This window comes from Macrobrachium rosenbergii, chromosome 16 (assembly GCF_040412425.1).
Source record: "Macrobrachium rosenbergii isolate ZJJX-2024 chromosome 16, ASM4041242v1, whole genome shotgun sequence".
NCBI classification, from domain to species: Eukaryota; Metazoa; Arthropoda; class Malacostraca; order Decapoda; family Palaemonidae; genus Macrobrachium; species Macrobrachium rosenbergii.
Window position 1 is genome coordinate 33,963,762 of NC_089756.1, and position 25,000 is coordinate 33,988,761.

Below are 25,000 nucleotides of genomic sequence, written 5' to 3' on the forward strand. Positions count from 1 at the left end.
ATAGTCATTATACATTCATACTTTGAATGCTGGTTCAAGGATGATTTCCATGCAAAATAATCCTCTCCTTTCCTCTTTATATATATCTATATATATACACATATATATATGTATATGATATATATATATATATATATATATATATATATATATATAGTATATATATATATATATTTCATACTTTGAATGCTATATAAATATATATATATATATATATATATATATATATATTATATATATTATATATGATATTATATATATTATATATAAAATATCCTCTCCTATATATATATATATTCCTCTTTATATATATATATATATATATATATATATATATATATATATATATATATATTATATATATATATATTTATGTGTACTGTATATATAGTATATAATATATATATATATATATATATATATATATATATATATATATATATATATATATATATATAATATATATATAGGTCTGTATCAGAATCCCTTATACAACAACACACACACATATATTATACATAAAAATATATATATATATATATATATATATATATATATATATATATATATATATATATATATATACACGTATATGTAAAATATATGCATATTTTTAAGCCAGAAATATCCCCAGTATCGATTTCACTTAACCCAGGGAATTACAGAATCAAGAGTGAATTTTCGGGCTAAGATTAGTAAAACAATGCCATTTTGAATTTGACACACTCTGTGAGTGACTTGTCCACTCTGGCATCAAAACATTTAATAACGTGTTGATTTCAACTCTTCCAACTCTTTCGTGAATGCTAAGCTTATCTGTGATACTTTCGCATCACATTTCTAGTCATAATCAGAAATTGAAAAGAAGAACCGAAGGTCTACTTACATTTTTCTCCAGGGTCTTCCAATACAGCTTTGGGCTGGAACAAAGCCTTGAAGTGGACTTTGCAGTACAGGACGCCTTCGTGACTCTGGTAGGTTTCAAGGCTGGAAAAGGGATTTGAATGTGAGCATACAGATGTAATAGATTATTGGTTTTTTTATAACAGACAATAAATTATGGAGCAATACTGAGGAGGGATTTGAATGTAAGCATAATGATGTAATAGGTTATTTTTTTATAATATACAATGAATTATGCAGCAATAATGAGAAGGGATTTGAGTATAAGCATAATGATGTCATAGGATTTTTATAATATACAATGAATTATGCAGCAATAATGAGAAGGGATTTGAATATAAGCATAAAGATGTATTGTTTTGTTTATTATATATACAATTAATTGTGTAGAAATAAAGAGATAAGTCTAATATAAACCTATACTAAGTGAAATGTTTACATAATCCGGATCTTATCGACTTTTGGTCGTGGACCCAATTATACCCAAAATAATCAACAAGAATTTTTTTTATTGATGTTAGATTATTTCTTTCTGCTTTGTGTTACCCCCTAAAATTATTTTTGTTACCTTTCCAATCAACTGTACACAGGCCCATTTTCCCAATTTCCCAATTTCGTGGTGAAAATTACCATCACAGTAATTCGAGAATAACCATATTTATTTTACTGTAAACTGACTAATTTTTTGTCATTTATGCATCATAGTTATGTTCAAAGCGTCCTTGTTAAAAAAAAAAAATAGTGACGAATTCTGTAAAATTGAAATTTGTGAGTCTCGATTCAAGTATTCCTGCCTGCTACCAATTTCCCTTTACGAGGGTAAAGCCCGTCAAGCCAGCACGTCTCACAATAGATATTCTATATCTGATTAAAATAGAAAAACAAAATAGCGTAGGCTGCCGTTCATATAGCAGAATCACGTGGGCTGTTATTGTCACGATGATTTTAAATGACCAATATTCTTCACATTCCTCCATACCTCTGCCATTTGACATAACCCTCATCTGCATAGGGGTATCGTTTACAGTCAATCTTGTAATATTGAGGGTTCTTTTCACCGTTCTTTCGGCACCAGCTGCTATGCTTCATATATATATATATATATATATATATATATATATATATATATATATATATATATATATATATATATATATATATATATATATATATATATATATATATAATATATATATATATATATATATATATATGCCAGTTCTATGTCCAGGCAGAACAGAGACTCTTTGTAATTTACCTGAGGCCACAATTCAGTTTTCAGGCACAGCAAAGACTTGGATTCCTTCCAAATTTACCTAAAGCTACAATTCTATTTCCAGGTATCTCAAAGTCTTTGATTCCTTCCAAATTTACCTAAGGACAATTTTGTTTCCAGGAAAAGAGAGGACTTAGATTCCTTCCAAATTTACCTAAAGCCACGATTCTATTTCTAGGTATCTCAAAGTCTTTCATTCCTTCCAAATTTACCTAAGGACATAATTCTGTTTCCAGGTACTGAGAAGACTTAGATTCCTTCCAAATTTACCTGAGGCCACAATGCTATTTCCAGGTACAGCAAAGATAGACTCCTACCAAATTTATCTGAGGACGTAATTCTATTTCCAAGTACAGAACAGTCACTGATTCCTTCCAAATTTACCTGAGGCCACAATTCTATTTCCAGGTACAGAGAAGACTTAGATTCCTACCAAATTTACCCGAGGCCACAATTCTATTTCCAGTTACAGTACAGTCTCCGATCCCTGCCAAATTTACCAGAGGCCACGATTCTATTTCCAGATACAGTGCAGTCACTGATTCCTTCCAAATTTACCTGAGGCCACAATTCTATTTCCAGGTACAGAGAAGACTTACATTCCTACCAAATTTACCTGAGGCCACAATTCTATTTCCAGATACAGTACAGTCTCTGATTCCTTCCAAATTTACCTGGGGCCACAATTCTCTTTCCAGGCAGAACAGAAGTTCCATCCAAATCTAACCTGACACAAACAATTCTATTTCCAGGTAAATCACAGTCTTGGACGCCTTCCCAATTTACCTGAGGACGCAGTTGCATTCGGCGCACCGGAAGCAGTTCTTGTGCCAGGACGCCTTTTCGGCCACGATCTTCTCCATCTGGAACACCTGTTTGCCACATTTCTTGCAGTCGCTGGACACCTGCGCCACCTGCTTGGAAGTGAAACGGAAGGTAAGGAGGCGGAGTGCTTGTGTAGCTTAGAATAATAATAATAATAATAATAATAATAATAATAATAATAATAATAATAATAATAATAATAATAATAATAATAATAGCAGTCACAGTAACAGCAACAGTTTTAATGTCATTAATGTTATTACAGCATTAATGTTCGCAGCGAAAAAACAGTCTTGGTTTTGATATATATGAAGACATTAAATTGTACGAAAAACTACTCAAAAACTTCGTATGTGCGTCATGGACACATAATTGCTAAGAAATTACTCCTACGTATAAACGTGCATGACAGAAAACAGTTCACCTTAAAAAATGAAAAACAATCCTTTTACCTGTCCAGCATCAGGACTTGAGACCTCCTTCACAGTGACCTGACTAACCCAATGACCTGACTTACCTGTGACTCATACTCAGGTGACTCAAATATTACCAGTACATCTGTGTAAGCACATTAAAAAGCTGCAACTACAAGCAGATTTTAAAAAAACTTGTGTTAATCTTCTGAATTTTACTTGTATGGGACAGTCTAGCACTTATAAATAAAAAACAAGCATGAAAAACTCTTAGTACACCTGTAAAAAAACGGTGTAAATGATGTAAGCACATCATTTACATTTTTTTTTTTTTACTCAAAGGTGTACTAAGAGTTTTTCACGCCTTTTATTACTGATAAGAAGTGCTAGACTGTTCCATACTTGTAAAATTTAGAAAATTTACACAAGTCTTTTTAAATTTGTTTTCAGTTGCAGCTTTTTAATATTTCCACCTACAAAATAAGACCAAATTTTCAAATTTAATAAGCCTAATAAATAATTGTAGGCCTTTTCAAGGTATGCTGCAACATTCACAAACATCTGTTTCGTCTTTTGTTTTCTACAAAAAAACTGGACCCAAATTCTTCATACATGAGCATCCATATCATAAAAAAATCTTGTCGATCAAATTCTCTATTTTTTGTAACTTTGTTAAAGGACCACCTCTTGGTTTTTTTTTTTTTTTTTTTCTTTTTGTAGATTCTTATAAGAACACCTGTAAACGAGACCACCATTCCAAGGTACAGTCCTGACCATGACACAAATAGCCTAAAACATGTCATGACGAATGAACACCTGTTCTGGCATTTCTTGGTCACTGACTAATACGTACGAAAACATTTATAAACACACACACACACACACACACGTGTTTCATCCACATCTGGGTCACTCCGGAACACCTGTTCAGACTGTCTAGCTGGCTGTGCAGGTGTCGCGTCTTCTTCAATGACGTAAAGTAATTTACTTCCTCTTATTCTTCCTAATGAACACCATAATATTCTTTGGAAGCTTGAATTTCAAGTAAATGGCCCCTGTGGTGGGCTTGTTCCATATGAAAAGGTTTCATCTTCTTAATAATAAATAATAATAATAATAATATTAATAATAATAATAATAATAATAATAATAATAATAATAATAATAATAATTCTGTACTAACTATTACCCCCCTTACTTCTTCCTAATGAACACCATATTCTTTGGAAGCTTGAATTCCAAGTCAGTGGCCCCTTTGGTGGGCTTGTTCCATATGAAAAGGTTTCATCTTTTGAATAATAATAATAATAATAATAATAATAATAATAATAATAATAATAATAATAATAATAATATCTCATTTCCTGTTTGGAAAGTGTCCCTTTTAAACGATTAAGACAGGACTGAGACAGTTGCCCTGTTCAGTGACGAGGGGAACGCTTGAGTAAAAGTGAGGGAAGGCAAAATATGAAATGTAATACAGCACAAGAGACGGGGCATACCTACTTGCTCCAAATAATTGCCCATTGAAGATCGTTGTTCTTTAATTTTTGTTGGACAGAAACACTTGAGGGTTAATATTCCTTTCTCCTCATAAAAGATGGACAAAAAAATATCGCAATTATTGTCTGACTCCAAATAGGGAGATTATTTGATATGCAAATAACAATACACTTATTAAACTGTACAAACATAAACGAATCATCACAATAACTGAATAAAAATCGTATCGTTACGATATTCTGTAATCATATTGCGAATGTGAATAAAACATTTGAAAAGAAATACTGTAAATTAACGCAAATGATTAAATGAAATTCATAGATGTACGAAATGCAAAGAACGCGTATAAAGAATATAATCATAAACAAATGATTAATTAACTGAAAATAGTATGAAAAAACTCATGCGGTCTGTGAAAGCGATGAGAAATTAATATATATATATATATATATATATATATATATATATATATATATATATATATATATATATATATATATATATACATACATATATATACATATATAAAGTATATATATACATGTATATATACATGATATACATGTCCATGTATATATATACACATACAAACATTCTGTATATAAGAAAAAATAGAAATCCACTATAACGCTGCAAAAAAGAAAAACACAAAAATGAGCATAACTTTAAACAGTAAAAAAAAAAAAATGACCAGATAAAATAGAAAAGACAAAATAACTTGGGACTCCCTTCAGACAAGTCTTAGGATTCAGGATGGGACAGGAGACGAGGAGGGATACGTGCACAGGAGGAGGAGGAAGGAATAAGAGTATGTCAGGATGACTGACACGTGAAAAGAACAACAACACCGCTTACGCCTTCCCTTCATAACAACGCAATAGGTTCGGAGTCAGAAAATGGGACGAGATAAGAGTTTTTCATTTTTATTTATTTTTTGTCTTGTTATGAGGTCGTCTGAATGCTGCCATGTATAATTTCATTTTTTTTTTTTTATTTCTTCTTATGAGGTCGTTTGAATCCTGCCATATATGATTTCATTTTTTTTTTTTTTTTCTTTTGAGGTCGTCTGAATGCTGCCATATATAATTTTATTTTTAAATTTTTTTTTTATCTTCTTATGAGGTCGTCTGAATGCTACCATATATAATTTTATTTTTTATTTAATTTTTTTTTGAGGGCGTCTGAATGCTGCCATATGTAATTTCATTTTTTTTTATTTACTTTTTTTTGTCTTTTAAGGGCGTCTGAATGCTGCCATATATAATTTCATTTTTTTATTAATTTTTTTGTCTGAGTTCGTCTGAATGCTGCCATATATAATTTCATTTTTTCATTAATTTTTTTTTGTCTGAGTTCGTCTGAATGCTGCCATATATAATTTCATTTTTTATTTTGTTTAGTTTTTTGTCTTTTGAGTTCGTCTGAATGCTGCCATATATAATTTCTTTTTTTTATTTATTTATTTATTTTTTGTCTTTTGAGTTCGACTGAATGCTGCCATATATAATTTCATTTATTTATTTATTTTTTTTTTCTACTTCTGAGGTCGTCTGAATGCTACCGTATATAATTTCATTTTTTTTTTTTTTGTCTTCTCATGAGGTCGTTTGAATGCTGCCATATTTAATTTAATTTTTTGCATTTTTTGTCTTCTGAGGTCGTCTGAATGCTGCCATATATAATTTCATTTTTTATTAGGTCGTCTGAATACTGCCAAATATAAATTCATTAATAAAATTTTTTTTTTGTCTTATGAGGTCGTCTGAATGCTACCATATATATTTTCATTTTTTAATTTATGAAATTTTTTTTTCTTATCTTCTTACGAGGTCGTTTGAACGCTGCTTTTGTCATTTCTGCGCGTGTAAATAAACTGCGCATCAAATACAATTTTTCGCGAAAAGAGAACGCGTGTCAGTTACGTTCATTCCGGAGCTAACTACAAGTTATGTATACATTATCCGGTTTTATTTCCGCTGGAATGTGGGTAACTACAGCTGGACTTGATTTACGCAGGCTGTAATTCAAACCAGATAGCTGGGAAATAATTTGCTTCCAGTCAGGAGAACATATCAGGTTGCTTCGACGCTAAACCTTGAAGATTTTACCCGAAAACATTTATTATAGGAATCTTTTTAATATTTGTCACAGAATCTTTCTTAATATTGGCTCTGAAGTCCATTTGACCAATGTACAGTATGGAACAATATTTTGAAAACGGAGGAAAATCTATAAGTTATTGATTTTTCCATGATATGCAGAGGCGAATGACATTATATATAATACCTATCAACTATCATAAAATCAATGTATATGTAAGTATACATCTAGAATTATAAAAGTATACACATTTCATTATATAGGCAAACGTACAACGCAATTCGATACTGCAAGTACCTGATAGTGGTACCATATCAGATCAGTTACAAGTACACCTAGTTATCAAGAAGGTGCTCTTATCTTAGTGGCAAGGCATATTCATATTAATTAGAAGCAAACAGTAAAAGAAAGTAATATTTTTCAAAACAAATTCAGTCAGTGAAAATACTTTATCTGGCAGACATTTTTTTTAAAGTTCCCAATTCAGAAGTCCCAAATAAAATAAAAAATGAAAACATAAGCAGAGAACAAACAAACACACACACACAATCACATTAGCAGTGCAACAACACTGAAGCCAAAATCATTATAATAATTCGAGTCGTATCCTCTGTAGACAAGATGTACAGATTCAACCAATCACAAGCGCCCTCTTCCCTCATGCTTTGTTCCCATTGGTGGAAATGAAGCCTTAACCCATTCTCAAGGAGAAGCATGCAACCATCTATAATCGTCAGATTTATTTGCCTTCGGCCATCCCAGTCTAGACATTATTATAGTTTTTCTTTTTAGTTATTTATTTCTTTTGCTTGCACCAATCAGAATTTTTTCCCTGCAAGACGACAGGGATTTTTAAATTCTGTAAATTCTGTACTCTTTTATTTTGTAATGCATCTGTACTTAGTGCTTATTTCGTAATATTTTTTTATTTCCATTTTCGTGTTAGGTGTGCAAATGTGAACCGAACGAATCAGTTTGTTTAATTTTTGCATCGTCCTCATTATTGATTATAAAATCCTCATTATTACCACTCACTATTTTAATCCGGTCCTCGATTTTTTTTAGGAAAACTTTCATAGCCCTCCCTATAACATTCACAGCTGTATAAATGTAATTCAGTAAGATATATGCAAATAAATATTATTTTTCTCTACTGTCTGTGTAATTGAGGAATCTCTGGATGTACTCTGTGTGTGTGTGTGTGTGTTGTCAACAGTGTTATTTCTGAGAAACTCTAATATACATATATATTATATATATAATATATATATATATATATATATATATATATATATATATATATATATATATATATATGTATATATATATATATATATATATATATATATATATATATTATATATTATATATATATATATATATATATGTATATGTATATACATATATATATATATATATATATATATATATATATATATATATATATATATATATATATATATATATGAATATATACATACATATATGTGTGTGTGAGTTTTATAGATGCCTGCGTGCAAATGTAAGATTATGCACACGTCTGCACGCGCGTGCGTGCGTGCGTTTCAGGCGTAGGTTAAATGTGTCATAATTACAGTCTATAAAATAACCTCCTTTCGCATCTCCAGAGAAATAAAAAAAAAAAAAGTTACAAAAACGACTTTCCTAAACGACACCGATCCCAAGGGGGGGGGCGGCTTTCACCCTAATTATCCTCTATCTCTCCCCGAGTTCCTAATGAGGGTAATTAATGAAGGGGCGCAATTACAGATCCTAATTTCAAAGGTGAGCAGAAAAAAGGGGAGGAAGAACGGGGGTGGGGAGGGGGAGCTGGCTGTAAGCCTTTGTTGCGAAATATTATGCGCTGTAATGTCGAATTTGTCGCTGTGCTGAACAAAAGGGTGGAGAGAGAGAGAGAGAGAGAGAGAGAGAGAGAGAGAGAGAGAGAGAGAGAGAGAGAGAGAGAGAGAGAGAGAGAAGGTAATTCACAGCAAAACTGTGATATATATATATATATATATATATATATATATATATATATATATATATATATATAGAGAGAGAGAGAGAGAGAGAGAGAGAGAGAGAGAGAGAGAGAAAGGGATAATTCACAGCAAAACTGTGATATATATATATATATATATATATATATATATATATATAATATATATATATATATATATATAGAGAGAGAGAGAGAGAGAGAGAGAGAGAGAGAGAGAGACAGCAAAACTGTGAGAGAGAGAGAGAGAGAGAGAGAGAGAGAGAGAGAGAGAGAGAGAGAGAGAGAGAGAGAGAGAGTAATTACAGGCAAAATTTTGTAATGTAACAACTCTAAGATACTGAAACAAAAAAAAAATAAATTAAATTAATAGCAAACAAATTCTTCGATATGAACAACGGCATAAAATCATTTTAAAACTGGGGAAGAAACTTCAAAAGGAAATTCATCGCCTAAGAAAAAAAAATCTCAAATTTGAATAAAAAAAAATCCCTCAAATCTGATAAACAAAAAATCTCTCAAATCTGATAGACAAAAAAAAACTCTCAAATATGATAAACAAAAAAAAATCTCTCAAATCTGATATAAACACAAAAAATCTCTCAAATCTGGTAAACTAAAAAAATCTCTCAAATCTGATAAACCAAAAAATCTCTCATATCTGATAAACCAAAAAATCTCTCAAATCTGATAAACTATGCGAAAAATAAACGAAAAGCCAAAGCGATGTAATCGCTACAATATAAAAAAAAAAAACATGACATGTGGGTCAAGGTTAAGTATGCGTGTTTGCTCACAGTTCCCTCCGGAAGATGAGAGAAGATGTGGGAAGGATTAGTTGTTTATTTTTTCCCCCCCAGGGGCAAGGGGGGGTTGGGGGTATTAGGTGAGGGTGGTTACTCAGGAACAGGGAGAAGCGAAAGGAATCATCTAGGTTGGTTGGTATGGTTGTATGGGTTCACATCAGGCCCCTTTATTCCCATATCACCTGGCATAAGGCCAGCTTAATCCGAATCATCTAGGTTGGTTGGTATGGTTGTATGGGTCCACACCAGGCCCCTTTATTCCCATATCACCTGGCGTAAGGCCAGCTTAATCCGAATCATCTAGGTTGGTTGCTATGGTTGTATGGGTCCACACCAGCCCCCTTTATTCCCTTAGCACCTGGCATAAGGCCAGCTTAATCCGAATCATCTAGGTTGTTTGGTATGGTTGTATGGGTCCACACCAGCCCCCTTTATTCCATTGGCACCTGGCATAAAGCCAGCTTGATCCGAAAAAAAAACAAAAAGGGAAAAGAAAGGGGGCCAAGATCACAAGTGACGAGGAGGGGTAAGGGGGGAGGGAGGTAGAGATAATGAAAATAAGTAAAGAAAATAAACCTAGGAAATGGACTGAATACGAAGACTTAAAAAAACGAATTGAAAATTAAACGGAAATTAAATTAAGTATTCATATTCTTTCAGTTTCAGAATATAAAAATGAATGTTACTAATGAACGGAAATGAAAAAATAATCAATATCGACTTCCGGTGGTATTAATTTATTCATCGAAATCAATGCCGACTTCCAGTGTTGGCAGATTTCTTATCGAAGGCAAAATATCTTTTAAGAAAACGAAACAAAAAGACAATTTGAGAAAACTGAGGAAATCTTCGGTAAGAAACTCCAAGATATAGATGTAAATATTACGAGAGAGAGAGAGAGAGAGAGAGAGAGAGAGAGAGAGAGAGAGAGAGAGAGAGAGAGAGAGGTGTCCTACAGACTGGGCTACATCGAGACAGGTAGTCAATACAAGCGAGGGAACGCCGAGGAGAAAAGCCAATTCTAAATATGGAAATAATAATCGCTCAGTTCGAAGAGCGATTTTTGCCTTAATGTTTTCTCTTCCATCTCGAGGCTTTTTAAACATACTTCCTCGTCCGTAAACAAGTCGCTGAAGCCACATGAGCGAATAAATAGAGGAGAAATCCTCAGATCTAAATGGATCAGAGGAAAGTGGAGAATAAATAGAGAAACCCGTAAAAGATCTGAATGGAACAAGGAAAGCGGTGACGTAGAAAACGGGAATCAACAGAAAACGGACGTTGATGTCCGCTCGCCCATTAAGAAATTGGCTTAATTGCTCCGCCAATTACACAGATCGCCGTAAATTGTGAAATAACGTGGAAGTAAGGGTTACCATGGACTTGGTCGCACTGTCACACGGTTCGTGATTACAGGAGAGAGAGAGGGGGGGGAGAGAGAAAGAGGGAGTGTTGCTCAAGCGATTTCCTGGAAATGCGAGATGCTCCAATATACGTACACATACATGCATGCATTTTATACATATATATATATATATTTTTATATACATACATATAATATATAATATATATTATATGTATATATAATATATATATATATATATATATATATATATATATATATATATATATATATATATATATATATATATATATCCATCCATGCAAACTTACTGTGACGATTTTAAATAAATAAATAAATAGATACATAAAAAAATAATTGCAAAATAAAAAAAAATAAATCAGTTAATAAATGCAAGAGAAAATACGAAGAGGAAGAGAAAGATTGTAGGCTTTTCTTTAACGGAAGGAATGTACGATTAAAAAATGAAAATGGAATTTTATAACTCTCTCTCTCTCTCTCTCTCTCTCTCTCTCTCTCTCTCTTATGGACCTTATCGTTCATACGAACATTAAGCACTGATATCTCTATTAACCCATACCGAAGATGCTACTGACAAAAAGATAAGAAAAGAGAGAGAGAGAGAGAATGAGAGAGAACCCCGGCCAGCCGCTTGTATCACACAAAAACACACACCAGCGATACATCACGTGACCGGCTCGAAATTGGCAGGTCCTCCCCCGAAATTACGGAAGCAAATGATACAAAGGAGGAATTCATAAAAAGCCGGATAAAAAAAAAAAGAGAGGTCACGCTGCCCTACGTGTGACGAAGGTCAAGAAGCTCTAATTATATGCATCAACCTTTAAATGAGGCTGACACACATCACAAATCTGGTAACAATGTTTTTCTATCGTTTTTCATGGTCCTGAAGGGTTTGGGGTTGGGGTGGGGTGGGGGCTTTTGTTTAGTGGGGTTGGGTGGTGGAGGGGGACGGGGAGGAGGGGTGGGATGGATTTGCACGGGTCACGCCTCGCCACGTTCGATTGGGTGTAAATCAACAGTTGGTGTTGCCTATCGTTACCGTCCATCCTGCATTTTGAACGTTCCCCTTTTTCTGTTATCCATCTTTCTTGAATACTTTTATTCTTTCTCTTCTCTCTCTCTCTCTCTCTCTCTCTCTCTTTCTACCATCTCTTTCTGCACTGTAACGAAACTTAAGATTCCAGATATCAATTTGCTGTTGTACACTGGAACTAAAATGGTGATGCTAACGTTGAATTCAAGGAACGCATTGGCTTGAATTAGTTAACATTTGCTTCGTACTATCAACCCACACCGAAGTACAATACGTGCCAAAATATTTTGCAACAAAATACCCAAGGCTTCGGAGAAACAAAAAAAAAAAAAAAAAAAAAAAAAATTTGGGGGTACAGAGAGAATTTCTTATACTCGTCAAGGGACAAGTAGAGAAACAGCGTTGACTGGAAACGTTGAAAGATAGGACGGAAAAAATCAAGAACAACTGCAAAGCAAAATAATATGGACTGCAAAGTAACGCCTCACGAAGGTCAAAGATTTTAAGCCATTGTTGTCACAACCAGTGAAGGAAATGACGAGGCAAAATGAGATTTGCTGTTGCTGTGTGTGTGTGTGTGTTTTGGCAGAGACAAAGAATGAGAAGACATAGTCCAAACATACCGAATAAGCATGAGAAATAAATTGGTTGTTATCATAAGTATACCTTAGTTTTACCAGACCACTGAGCTGATTAACCAGTGAAGGAAATGATAAAGCAAAAATGAAATTCAGGTTCCTGTGTGTAGGTTTTTCTGACTTAGACAAAGAATGCAACGACATACTGTAAACACACAGTACAAGCAAGAGAAATAAACGAGTTTATTTCCCAAAACAAATCGATTTAAAAAAAAAATAACAAATATACAAGCAACTGCAAGAAACGAGTCGACTTTGCAAAACGAATCGATCTGCAGAATAAAAAAACTACAGAGTAAATCGTTTTTTTGTCTTCGTGTGACATAAGCCTCCATTTCTGTCCTGTTTTGACACCCCTGGAAGGGCTATTCAGGGCGTTCCCGTCACGCCACGCAGGGGGCACAGAACCCGCTCTCTACTCCAAGCTTAGGACATAATGTTACACCTTTCCCAAGGCAAAGCGGCTAATTTACGGCGCCGCAACGTCACGGCCAATGTTAAACGACGGTCAAATCAGGGCTAATAGTAGTATGCGCGTTATGCGAGAGCTGTGGGAGGAGGAGGAGGAGGAGGAGGAGGAAGAGGAAGAAGGCGGAGGTATTGCAGGAGGAAGGAGGAGGGAGGAGGGGGGAAGGGAGGAGGAGGAGGAGGGGAGAAGAGGGGGAGGAAGGGGAGGAGGTATTAAAGGAGGGGGGGAGGAAAGGGAGGAGTATTATTGCAGGGAGGGGAGGAGGTAGGAGGATGAGGAGGAGGAGGAGGAGGAAGAAAGGAGGGAGGAGGAGGAAGAGGGAAGGAGGAGGAGGTATTACAAGACGCAGAAGAAGCAAGGTGATGAGATAATTGGGAATGAAGGAGTGGGGAAGATAGAAAATAAAAAATCAAATTAGGAACAATATCCCACTACCCCGATTCCGCCTCTCTCTCTCTCTCTCTCTCTCTCTCTCTCTCTCTCTCTCTCTCTCTCTCTCTCTACCAAGACAAATAGGAAATGAAATAGAGGTAAATATTCCAGATATACAATTTCTCTTTCCAAGAAATAATAAAAACTTTAGACAAATCTCTCTGTTTTTCATAAACATCACAAATCAGATAAACGTCAAACCTTTCTGAAGTCTGGAGTGCCGTGTGGGCGTGCGCGTGGGCGCGTAAAGTTGATAGACGGAAGAGGGCCCTGGGCAGCATAAAGACACCATGATAGTGCCAAAGTCGACACAGCACCTGACTCACTGACCCAATTAGCCGGAGGCACAAAAGGGCACGATTAACAAGCGAAGCGACGCCAAAAGCCAACGGCCGCTCCATTCCTCTTTTGAGTTCTGAATCCGTCAAGTTTGGTTTCACAATGACGCGTGATTCTGAATGGGTTGCTTTAACGTAATTATGCGCCTGGGGTTTGACATCTCTCTCTCTCTCTATGTAATCTCTCAGGAACTTTCGTTAAACATAAATTCCATCTCTCTCTCTCTCTCCCCCCTCTCTCGCTCTCTCTCTCTCTCTTTTTCATTGCAATATTTATAGAACTTTCATGAAACAGAAAATCTATTTCTTTCTCTCTCTCTCCGTTATACTGTACAATCATTGTATAAATAATTAATTATTTCACCAAGGGTGAATTCATTCAAGAAATATATTTTTTTACCCTCTTTCATAAAAAAAAGTCAGCTAAAAATAACATTCAGTTTAAAATTCTCTCTCTCTCTCTCTCTCACCAGGGGTGAACGAAATATATTTTTACTCTTACATAACTAGAATAAGAAAAAGTCAGCCAAAAATAACATTTTCATTTTAAAATTCTCTCTCTCTCTCTCTCAGGGCAGAGCAATCACTGGCGATCTGAAGAATAAGTGACGTGATACATATTCTAAGAATAGTTGAAACGATTTCAGACCTCCGTCAATTCCATCCCCTATATATCTCTCAACCTACCCCTTCCTCTCCGCCCCCCCCCCCCACTCCGCTACAACCTCCTTTCGTGGAAGCAGTCTTCGCGAAAAAGCCATCTCTAAAAATACAAAAGTGGCTTGATTGCAAAGCCGATGGCGGGGAGTCTGGTGAGCCCATGAAAAGGGAGTTAAAAATGGCTTTGGACGTAACAAGAGTTTGTTCTGAAAGTTTATGATGGATAATTTAAATGCATACTTGGCAACTGCGCGTTCGATGTATGATGGCGGTGAGAGCCTAATTTTGTGCCCATTACGGGTATTAGAAAGAGGTCGCTTATTATTTCTCTCTCTCTCTCTCTCTCTCTCTCTCTCTCTCTCTCTCTCTCTCTCTCTCTCCTTTACAAGTATACTTATAAAATTGATACTGTCATATATTACAAGCAAACTCTCTCTCTCTCATTTACAAGTATACTTATAAAACAAGCAAATGTGTGTTGGTACAATTACCCGATATGAGCGAGAGTAAATAATTTTATCAAGAAAAATATACAACTTCCAGAACGCTTTCTGGTAACTTTAGTACTATTAGACAAAAATGACCATTGGATTTCTGTAATTCTACTTTTCTCTTGAATTTCTGTAATTATACTTTTCTCTACAATTTCACTTTTGAGAACAATTCCAAAAATAGGGAGATATTTCCGGAAGGTTCAAGCAACGCAGTGCCACAGCAATAATGATCAAAATCAATCAATAATCTTATGAATTTCACTCAATGTCGCCCAGAAGTAGTACTGCACAACTGACTTATGTTTTAAACTGTAATTTTAATTTTCATTCCAGTGGCCATATTCATCAGAAAATATTTGCTTAAAATATATTCCTCCTCAATTCTAATTTAGTGACTTCAAGATATCATTATGAAAAAATGTGTTAATACGGATTTCGTGAACTAGTTTCCTAAGATTTTCGACATGAAGAAGATTGCTGCTATTACATATTATTTTGCATTTTCGGGATGAAATACCAGGTTGTTTTAGACAGTTTAACACGAATTGCGAGTATACGCTGTCATTATATTCCCATGCTTTATTTTGCATTGATCTTAAACTTACTCAAGAGTAAGATTACTGATTCGAACAGAGAGAGAGAGAGAGAGAGAGAGAGAGAGAGAGAGAGAGAGAGAGAGAGAGAGAGAGAGAGAGAGAGAGAGAGAGAGAGAGAGAGAGATTTAAATTTTAAATTAAAATTTCCAGATGTAATTTTCTTTACCGATATGACCAATTTAAAAAAAAATATCAATCTTCAACATGAATATTTCAACAGTGTAAGAACCAGTAGCAGTCTTCTACTAGTTATTCAATAAAATTATAAACTATAAAATCATGCAAAATTATAAAATTATGCAAATTAAAGTGGTCCACTTGCTGGTCCGAATGAGGACAGATACAGGGCATCTAAAAAATAATGAGGATAGTGACATGATATTTATAGTGAGTAAAAACTCAAGGGACTTTAAAATCCCAACTATAGTAGCCTATAATATATTATCATCTCGTTCCTGTTTTTGACAAACTGATGGATTTGTGTTCATAAATGCACACCTTTTCGAAAATGGTAAACTGGGCTATGGGTCCATTATAACCGTCCCTTTTTTGGCAAATTGTCGAATACCCATTTAAAATTTTTGTTAGTTATCTGCACCGATGGTGATCTTATAATTGAATTCTTGTTTCAGCAAAATATCAAGTTTGTCTCTCTCTAACCATCCAGGATGTATGGTGAGATTTCTCTCTCACCATCCAGGATGTATAGTGAGATCTCTCTCTCACCATCCAGGATGTATGGTGAGATATCTCTCTCTCACCATCCAGGATGTATAGTGAGATATCTCTCTTTCTCACCATCCAGGATGTATGGTGAAATTTCTCTCTCTCACCATCCAGGATGTAAAGTTAGAGACACACATTTAATACTTACCTGAAACCGGAAGCTTCTTATAAAATTACCGTAGATGTAGAAAACTTACAAAAAAATTTTAAAAATGCATATTTGACACTGCCAAAAAAAAAAAAAAGGAAGATGCAACTACCTTGTACAGATATATCAATTATAGATTACATAGGATGGTGTATTTTCTTGATATCAATCGAGAACCTTTTGCTCTGTCATTTGCCCTAATGCTACTCTAGGTTGAAACTGTTCTCACTTATATTTCAACAAACTGCTTAATTTATTCATAGATGCGGGCCCTTGAAAAGTAACGTACCAGAATACATATTCGACAAATTTAATACATTTTTATCTATGTATTAATTTATTAATATATTTTTTTTTTTTTTCTTTCTGTATTTCCCCTTACCTCCTTTGGTGGGATTGTTCCATACGAATAGGGTTCATCTTCTTAATAATAATAATAATAATAATAATAATAATAATAATAATAATAATAATAATAATAATAATAATAATAATAATAATAATGCTAAGAGATACACAATTTCGTGAAAAACAATCTGTACTAAAAATCCACAATTATACAGTAAAAAATATATTACTATTTAAAATAAAAAGAGACTTTCGAACACTTGAACGGTGTTCCTCATCAGTGGTAACGTTATTAAAATAATAAATGCTAACGTTATTAAAATAATAAATACCGTCCTGCAAAAAAAAAAAACACACACTCATCAGAGGTGAATATTAAAAAAAAAATACTAAACTACCTTAAAAAAAAAAAGACTTAAACTTAAAAGTACTTACGTCATCGTGCTGGTCTAGCAGAGAGTAGAGAGGGAAGGGGTCCTGTGGTCCAGTGGAAAATGGACAACATGCACCATCACCATTACATAAAAAAAAAAAACACCATCGAACCACCATTATCCGTTAAGTGCCATATGTACGGACGTTTGCGTGCGCACGCAGGCAGGCAGACAGACAGACAGACATGCACGTAAAGCAAACACGTATGCATGCACGTGTCGCCGTTCAGTCAATTAGAGAGCGCGTGGTCCAAACGAAGTCGCCATTTGCAAACAATTCAGACGGTGCGGTGCCAGCATGCAGTTAGTGCCAAGGTCGTCACAAGGAGGTGGTAAAGGAGGAAGGAGTGACAATGAAAAAAAACAAAAAACAAAAGAGGATTAAAATGTTAATACATTAACCAAATGAAGAAATTCTGACACGGAACAAAAAGAGAATTAAGTCGGTAACACAATAACCAAAAAAGGAGTTTGACAGAAAAAATACAATTAAAACAGTAATAAAACACCAGGTGTAAGAATAAATCATATAGATAAAATAGCAACAAATAAATTACCAGACAGAATGCCCCAAAATAAAATAAGTTTCTGAAATAAGGAAGTATACCCTTAAGTGTGTATCTACAAACACACATTATCTTTGGGTCAATGGCGTGCACCTGTAAAAGGGTGGGAACTAAAATAGAATAATAGGAATGATCATACGATGATGATATAGACTTTCGATTGGGAATTGCTTGGAATACGTAATCTTGGAATACTTCATCTTGGAATAAGACGTCTTCGGACTACTATGGCTCTATCTAGGATTTCAAAATAATAAAAAAAAAAAGAAAGCTAATAGAGACCCAAAGAAAACTCAATCTTGGAAAAGAAAATGGATCCTTGGAATACTCAGTCTAGGAATATAAAGTCCCTGGAATTCATCTCAAAACCAACAAGTCCTTGGAATACACAAAAGAACAAAAAATTTAAAAAATAGCTCTTGGAATACTACATTTCAAAACGAAAGTCCTGGGAATTTGATGTCCAGTGGATAAGAAGTCACTGGAATATTCCTGGAAAGTCAGTTTTTGGCGTCTCGTGTCACGTAAAGGTGGATGGAAAGTCTGGAAGGAACGGTGGGAATAAAGAAAGGAATAAAAAAGAATCTACAGAAAAAAAAGAAGGCATAGAAAGATAACAGAAAAGGCACAGAAGTAATCTAAATCCAGAGAGAGAGAGAGAGAGAGAGAGAGAGAGAGAGAGAGAGAGAGAGAGAGAGAGAGAGAGAGAGAATAATGACTACGGAGAAAGGGAGAGAAAATGCCACGAAAAAAAAGCAATAAAAAGGTCTAGAGAGAGAGAGAGAGAGAGAGAGAGAGAGAGAGAGAGAGAGAGAGAGAATAATGAATACGAGAGAAAGGGGGGAGAAAATACCACGAAAAAAAAGCAATAAAAAGGTCTATAGAGAGAGAGAGAGAGAGAGAGAGAGAGAGAGAGAGAGAGAGAGAGAGAGAGAGAGAGAGTAATGAATACGAGAGAATGGGGGAGAGAAAATGCCAAGAAAATAAAGCCATGAAAAGGTGCGGAGAAAGTAGCAGATAGAGTTATAAATATCAGGAGGCGCAGGAAATACGGTGATGCTCCTCGATTTAGGGGACAGAAAGATTATAAAAAAAGGTGCGAGGGATGGGGGAAGAGAGAGAGAGAGAGAGAGAGAGAGAGAGAGAGAGAGAGAGAGAGAGAGAGAGAGAGAGAGAAGTACAAAACTAATACATAGCTTTGAGGCTAGCGGAACCCTAACATGAAGAGACAGAGAGAGAGAGAGAGAGAGAGAGAGAGAGAGAGAGAGAGAGAGAGGGAGAGAGAGAGATAACAAAACTAATACATAGCTCAGAGGCTACGGGAACCCTAGGTATTAACATGAAGAGAGAGAGAGAGAGCTTACAAAACTAATACACAGCTTAGAGGCTACGGGTACCCTGGGTATTAACGTGAATAGAGAGAGAGAGAGAGAGAGAGAGAGAGAGAGAGAGAGAGAGAGAGAGAGAGAGAGAGAGAGAGAGGGCGAAGTTGTTATACACAGAAGGAACTGAAGAAGGGGTTTGAAGACAATTGGAATGGCATGGATTTGGAAGGGGGTTGGGGTAGATTCCAGTTCAGTATACAGAAACGAAATGCAGAATTTTATATATAGAATATATTCAAACCGCAAATCCAAAATAAATAATGGACAGTAAAAAAAGCGATGATGTAGAACGCAGGATAAATAAGAAAAAGCAATACAATGTGTGAATCACGGAACACTGGATATGGTGAACAGCAAAAAAAAAAAAAAAATTAAATGAAAATAATAAATAATAATAAATGCCATGAGATATCAATTTAGAACTGAAGAAGTACAATCAGTCATGAAAATGGAAGGAAAAATATTTACTGTTTCTAAAATGATGTGAAGCGTAGGAGCTTAAGAGCTTAAAAAAATATTATTGCGCAAAAACTGAAGCGGATATCTGTCATGAATATGTTCTTAAGATTCGTTGGAATCCGGTTTTCGTATCATGTCAAGGACATGTAAGCAATAATGTCTTTCAAATTATAAAAAATCAAATCAGCTGATCTGTCAAAATCCATATATATATATATATATATATATATATATATATATATATATATATATATATATATATATATATATATAACATTCAAAGGCAATTAAATAAATTATGTTATTACTGATGTATCAAAATATTTTAAATATTCATAATTTATGAAAGAGTATTTAAAAACAGCGTGTTCAATAACTGAACTCGATAATATTAACATTAAAATTAATATGAAGACATTTTTATAAAGATCACAATTGATGAAATTTACTGGTTACAATTTATTCCAGTTCTGAAATAACTAACCCCGATGTCATACAATTGGATTCTTCTTTGTAAAAAAAAAATAATAAAAGCAACAATAGCAACAGAATAAATTTAGTCTTTTATTTGCTAAGATTAATATAAATCAAAAAGATTTCTGGTAATCTAACTACAAAAATGACTGATATCTGTAGCATTATGTGTATATATATATATATATATATATATATATATATATATATATATATATATATATATATATATATATATATATATATATATATATATATATATATATATGTACATATACAGTATACATATATATATATATATATATATATATATATATATATATATATATATATGTACATATACACAGTATACATATATATATATATATAAATATATATATATATATATATATATATATATATATATATATATATATATATATATATATATATATATATATATATATATATATATATTCCTACATGGGCTGCAGAACAGCTGATCTGATTACTAGCAAATATACAGCAAAAAATATTTTTCACTTGTAAGAGTATTTGTCAATACTAAACTGTACAAAAAAAAATTGCTCTAAAACCCAAACAGTCCCAAAGATGCCTCGGTTTTAGACAGACTATTAGACCAAAATAAAAAACAAAGTGAAATTACCTTAAAACTATTTTTAAAACTACGTAGCAAAGAATAACGGTTGTAAAAAACACATTTTCAATAACGCTAATTTCGTCTGCTTTTTCCTGAAGAGCATTGGTGTCTAATATGGTAATTTCGAATTAATAAATATTCCACAAGATATCAGGTATATAAAATAAAGTTTTTGATGGTCGACTGATAGTGTCTCATAATAAGAATAAAATCTACCTCCTGCTAATCTAAAAGCATCGTACGTTGGCAATTTCGTAAAAATTTAAATGAAGTAAACAGTTTAAGACGAAGTTCGATCATCAGCTGATCATTATTTAAAATTAGGAACAAAATCTACCTCATTTTAAAACAAACAGAACCTACGCTACAATCATTTATTTATGAATGAAGCTTTTTATTAAGTGCTTAGTTTCACTATTTAATGAAGTACAAACTACTCACACGTGCATACTTTTCCTATTTAATCAAGAAAGATAAAAATTATTTAGGAAGTGCGCAGTTTTCGTTATTAAACAAGAAACGCTATTTTTGAAGTGCGTAATTTCCACTTTTAAACAGATTAACACGTTAGATAAGTGGTGGTGTAACTTGCAACTTTAAAAGTTCTACATTAATTGTTTTAATTTGGGATGAACTGTATTTGTCATGTGAACTGAATGTTTATGGAATGCAGACCTTATGGAGGTTATTATATATATATATATATATATATATATATATATATATATATATATATATATATATATATATATATATATATATATATATATTGTATATATATATATTGTATATATATATATATATATATATATACATATATATATATATATTATACATATATATATCTATATATATATAAATGTATATGTATATATAAATATACATTTAGTATATATATATATATATATATATATATATATATATATATATATATATATATATATACACAGTATATAAAGTATATCGTAATTCTATTGTTTTAGGTAAGCCTAAGCTTCGCAGTTTTGCTCAAAGGAAAAATTTTAAGTTAATCATGTACTGAAAACAAATTTTATTCAATAAATAATCAAGTAATAGAGATTTGGATTTTCGCTTAAAAATAATAAAATAAAATAATAATAATAATAATAATAATAATAATAATAATAATAATTAATAATAATACTGCCAATCAATGAGAGGAATTATGATACAATGTAGTGACAAATTATATATTTCATGGCATTTATTTAAATTATTTAAACAAATAATAACCGTGATATTAATAATCCTCTGTCATGATTTAATTATATTTATCAAGGAGCATCAAACGATTAAGTTCAACATAATAATAAAAAAAACTGTCATTACGCGAATTTCTGCCAAGAACCTCAAAGAATTTAAAAAAAAAAATTAAGGTTGGATATCGAGCGAAAAAAATAATCGTGTGCTTGTGCATATCTATACTATGTGTTTTATAGCGTGTTATTATATATGTGTATATATATATATTACATATATACAATAAATATATATATATATATATATATATATATATATATATATATATATATATATATATATATATATATATATATATATATATATATATATATATATATATATATACATATATACTGTATATATCAAATATAAAGGGAGCCATGTGGAAAATAAGGGCTATGTTTCAGAGACCAAACTGTCTTTCTCCTCAGGCAAATATTTGCCTTAGGAGAGAGGCAGTTTGGTCTCTGAAATATAGCCTTTATTTCTCACATTTTGGCGTGTCTATGGGCTCCCTTATATCTGATGGAATTCTGTTTTAACAGAAAACATTTCCCAGTCATATATAAATATATATATAAGTTTATATATACAACACATACATATGTAATATTTATCAGTGACACTGTCTAGACTTTCTCGTGTGTTCTGTTGTGCCGTTGTTGTTGTTGTTGCTGAGTATCGTAAAAGTATCTATTTACGTTGGGCTGGCTCTGATCAGTCTTCCTACGGCGCTTTTTAGTCCGGGAAACGGCAGCAACTGTCCCGTTAATTTTCACTTGGCTCGAGCCGAGGTGGGAGCGCTGCCATGGTACCTCCAAAGACAAGATGGGAATTTTGACCACATAAGGTAGATTTCGGAGCAAGTTTTGGGGCCTTGCATTCGTCAGGGCTGGTGCTAACTGTTACAGGGGATATAAGCGTTCTCTCTCTCTCTCTCTCAGACACGCTGCTTTGCATTCGTTAGGGCTAGTGCTAACTATTACAGAGACTATAAGCAATCTCTCTCTCTCTCTCTCAGATACGCTGCTTTGCATTCGTCAGGGGTAGTGCTACCTGCTACAATGGCTAGAATTATTCTCTCTCTCAAATACGTTGCTTTGCATTAAATTTTGTCAGGTTTGGTGATAATTACAAAGGCCATACGCATTCTCCCTCTCTCTCTCTCTCTCTACCTTTCACTCTCTCTCTCTCTCTCTCACACACACACAAACACATATACACGTAACCTTGTATTCGTAAGGGCTGCTGATAAAACTAACTTTAAAAAGGTCATACGCATTCTCTCTCTCTCTCTCTCTCTCTCTCTCTCTCTCTCTCTCTCTCTCTCTCTCTCTCTCTCTCTCTCATCGCACGAAAGTTAGTAATTCAGCTCATAACACGTGATGCAAATAACAGCCGGCATCACCAATAAAACTAAAATGGAATTCTAAAAACGACAATCGAAAATAAGTTATCAAAGTTGAGGCTTCTTTAATTAACTAAGACGTTTTAGATAGCGAATATGAACTCCCCGGCAAAAGAGCTCTGACTTCAATTTAGAACTCTCTCTCTCTCTCTCTCTCTCTCTCTCTCTCTCTTCAATTTGGAAAACACTAGGAGGTTCCGAGTACCATGACAACAGACACCCAAACCTCTCTTCGCTCGAGTGTCCCGTGATCGTGGAGACGAAAAAAAAATAAATAAATAAAAAACTCCTGTGTAGTGAAAGTGCTTTCGGAGGAATCCTCAAAACCTCTCTCTGCTACTTAGTAGACGAAGATTAAAAGAGTATAAAAAGAGTTTTTAGTCCAGAAACAATCGTAACAGTAACTACCTGTTGGAGTGGTTTAATTATTAACGATAAAAATGAGAAGGTGAACTAGACCTTTAAAAGAAATATATATAAAATCTGAGATGAGAAACTAATAAGATTTTTAAAAGAATAATACAATCTATGAATATGATAAGCTGCATGACAGCATATTATACCCTTTTCAGCTGGACAGACCGTAGCATATCCATGAAGATCTCGGTGACGGCACTCACTCTCGACTTTCTTTCGTGTTTTTTTTTTTTTTTTTTTTTTTTTTTTAGGCGGCAGCGTTTGAGAGGGGGAAAGGAAAGATACAACCGATATTATCATTACTGTAAACATCATCGTCCTTTTCAGGCGTAGGGGGAGGGGGTGGTTGGCTTCTTCCAACGACTATATATATGACTGTACAGGGGCGTTCTTCACAAGCAGGCAGCTGACGTGCTTGCGCGGAAAAGCAGATAAAAGCAAGGTTGTAAGTGGTCAATGACATTCTCTCTCTCTCTCTCTCTCTCTCTCTCTCTCTCTCTCTTGGGGGCTGAGGAATACCTGGATAATTAAATTAAGGTAGAAAGGAAGATGGGTTAAGTAGGGGATAGTTCGAAAATTAAACATACGCACTCTACTCTCTCTCTCTCTCTCTCTCTCTCTCTCTCTCTCTCTCTCTCTCTCTCTCTCTCTCTCTCTCTCACACACACATATATATATAATATTTAAATATGTGTATAGGCTACATATATGTGTATATATATACATATACAATATTTATATATATACACACACACACACACACACTTTTCATGCACTTACACACGCATACACGGAAATACTTCACGCATAAATACACTTACCACATATACTTCAATACTTTCTACTCTCTCTTTCAG

The 25,000-nt window shown here is 33.6% G+C and overlaps 1 protein-coding gene across 1 annotated transcript in view; it reads right to left on the reverse strand.

Annotated features, from left to right (window-relative positions):
- Positions 1 to 25,000, reverse strand: part of LOC136846926 (titin homolog) — a 231,395-nt gene that overhangs the window by 57,305 nt on the left and 149,090 nt on the right. Inside the window, exons 27-29 of the mRNA XM_067118179.1 lie at positions 17,533 to 17,574; positions 2,966 to 3,096; positions 887 to 987 (exon numbers count right to left, since the gene is read on the reverse strand). Of these exons, the coding sequence (XP_066974280.1) occupies positions 887 to 987; positions 2,966 to 3,096; positions 17,533 to 17,574 (274 nt within the window). The remainder of the gene's footprint in view (positions 1 to 886; positions 988 to 2,965; positions 3,097 to 17,532; positions 17,575 to 25,000) is intronic.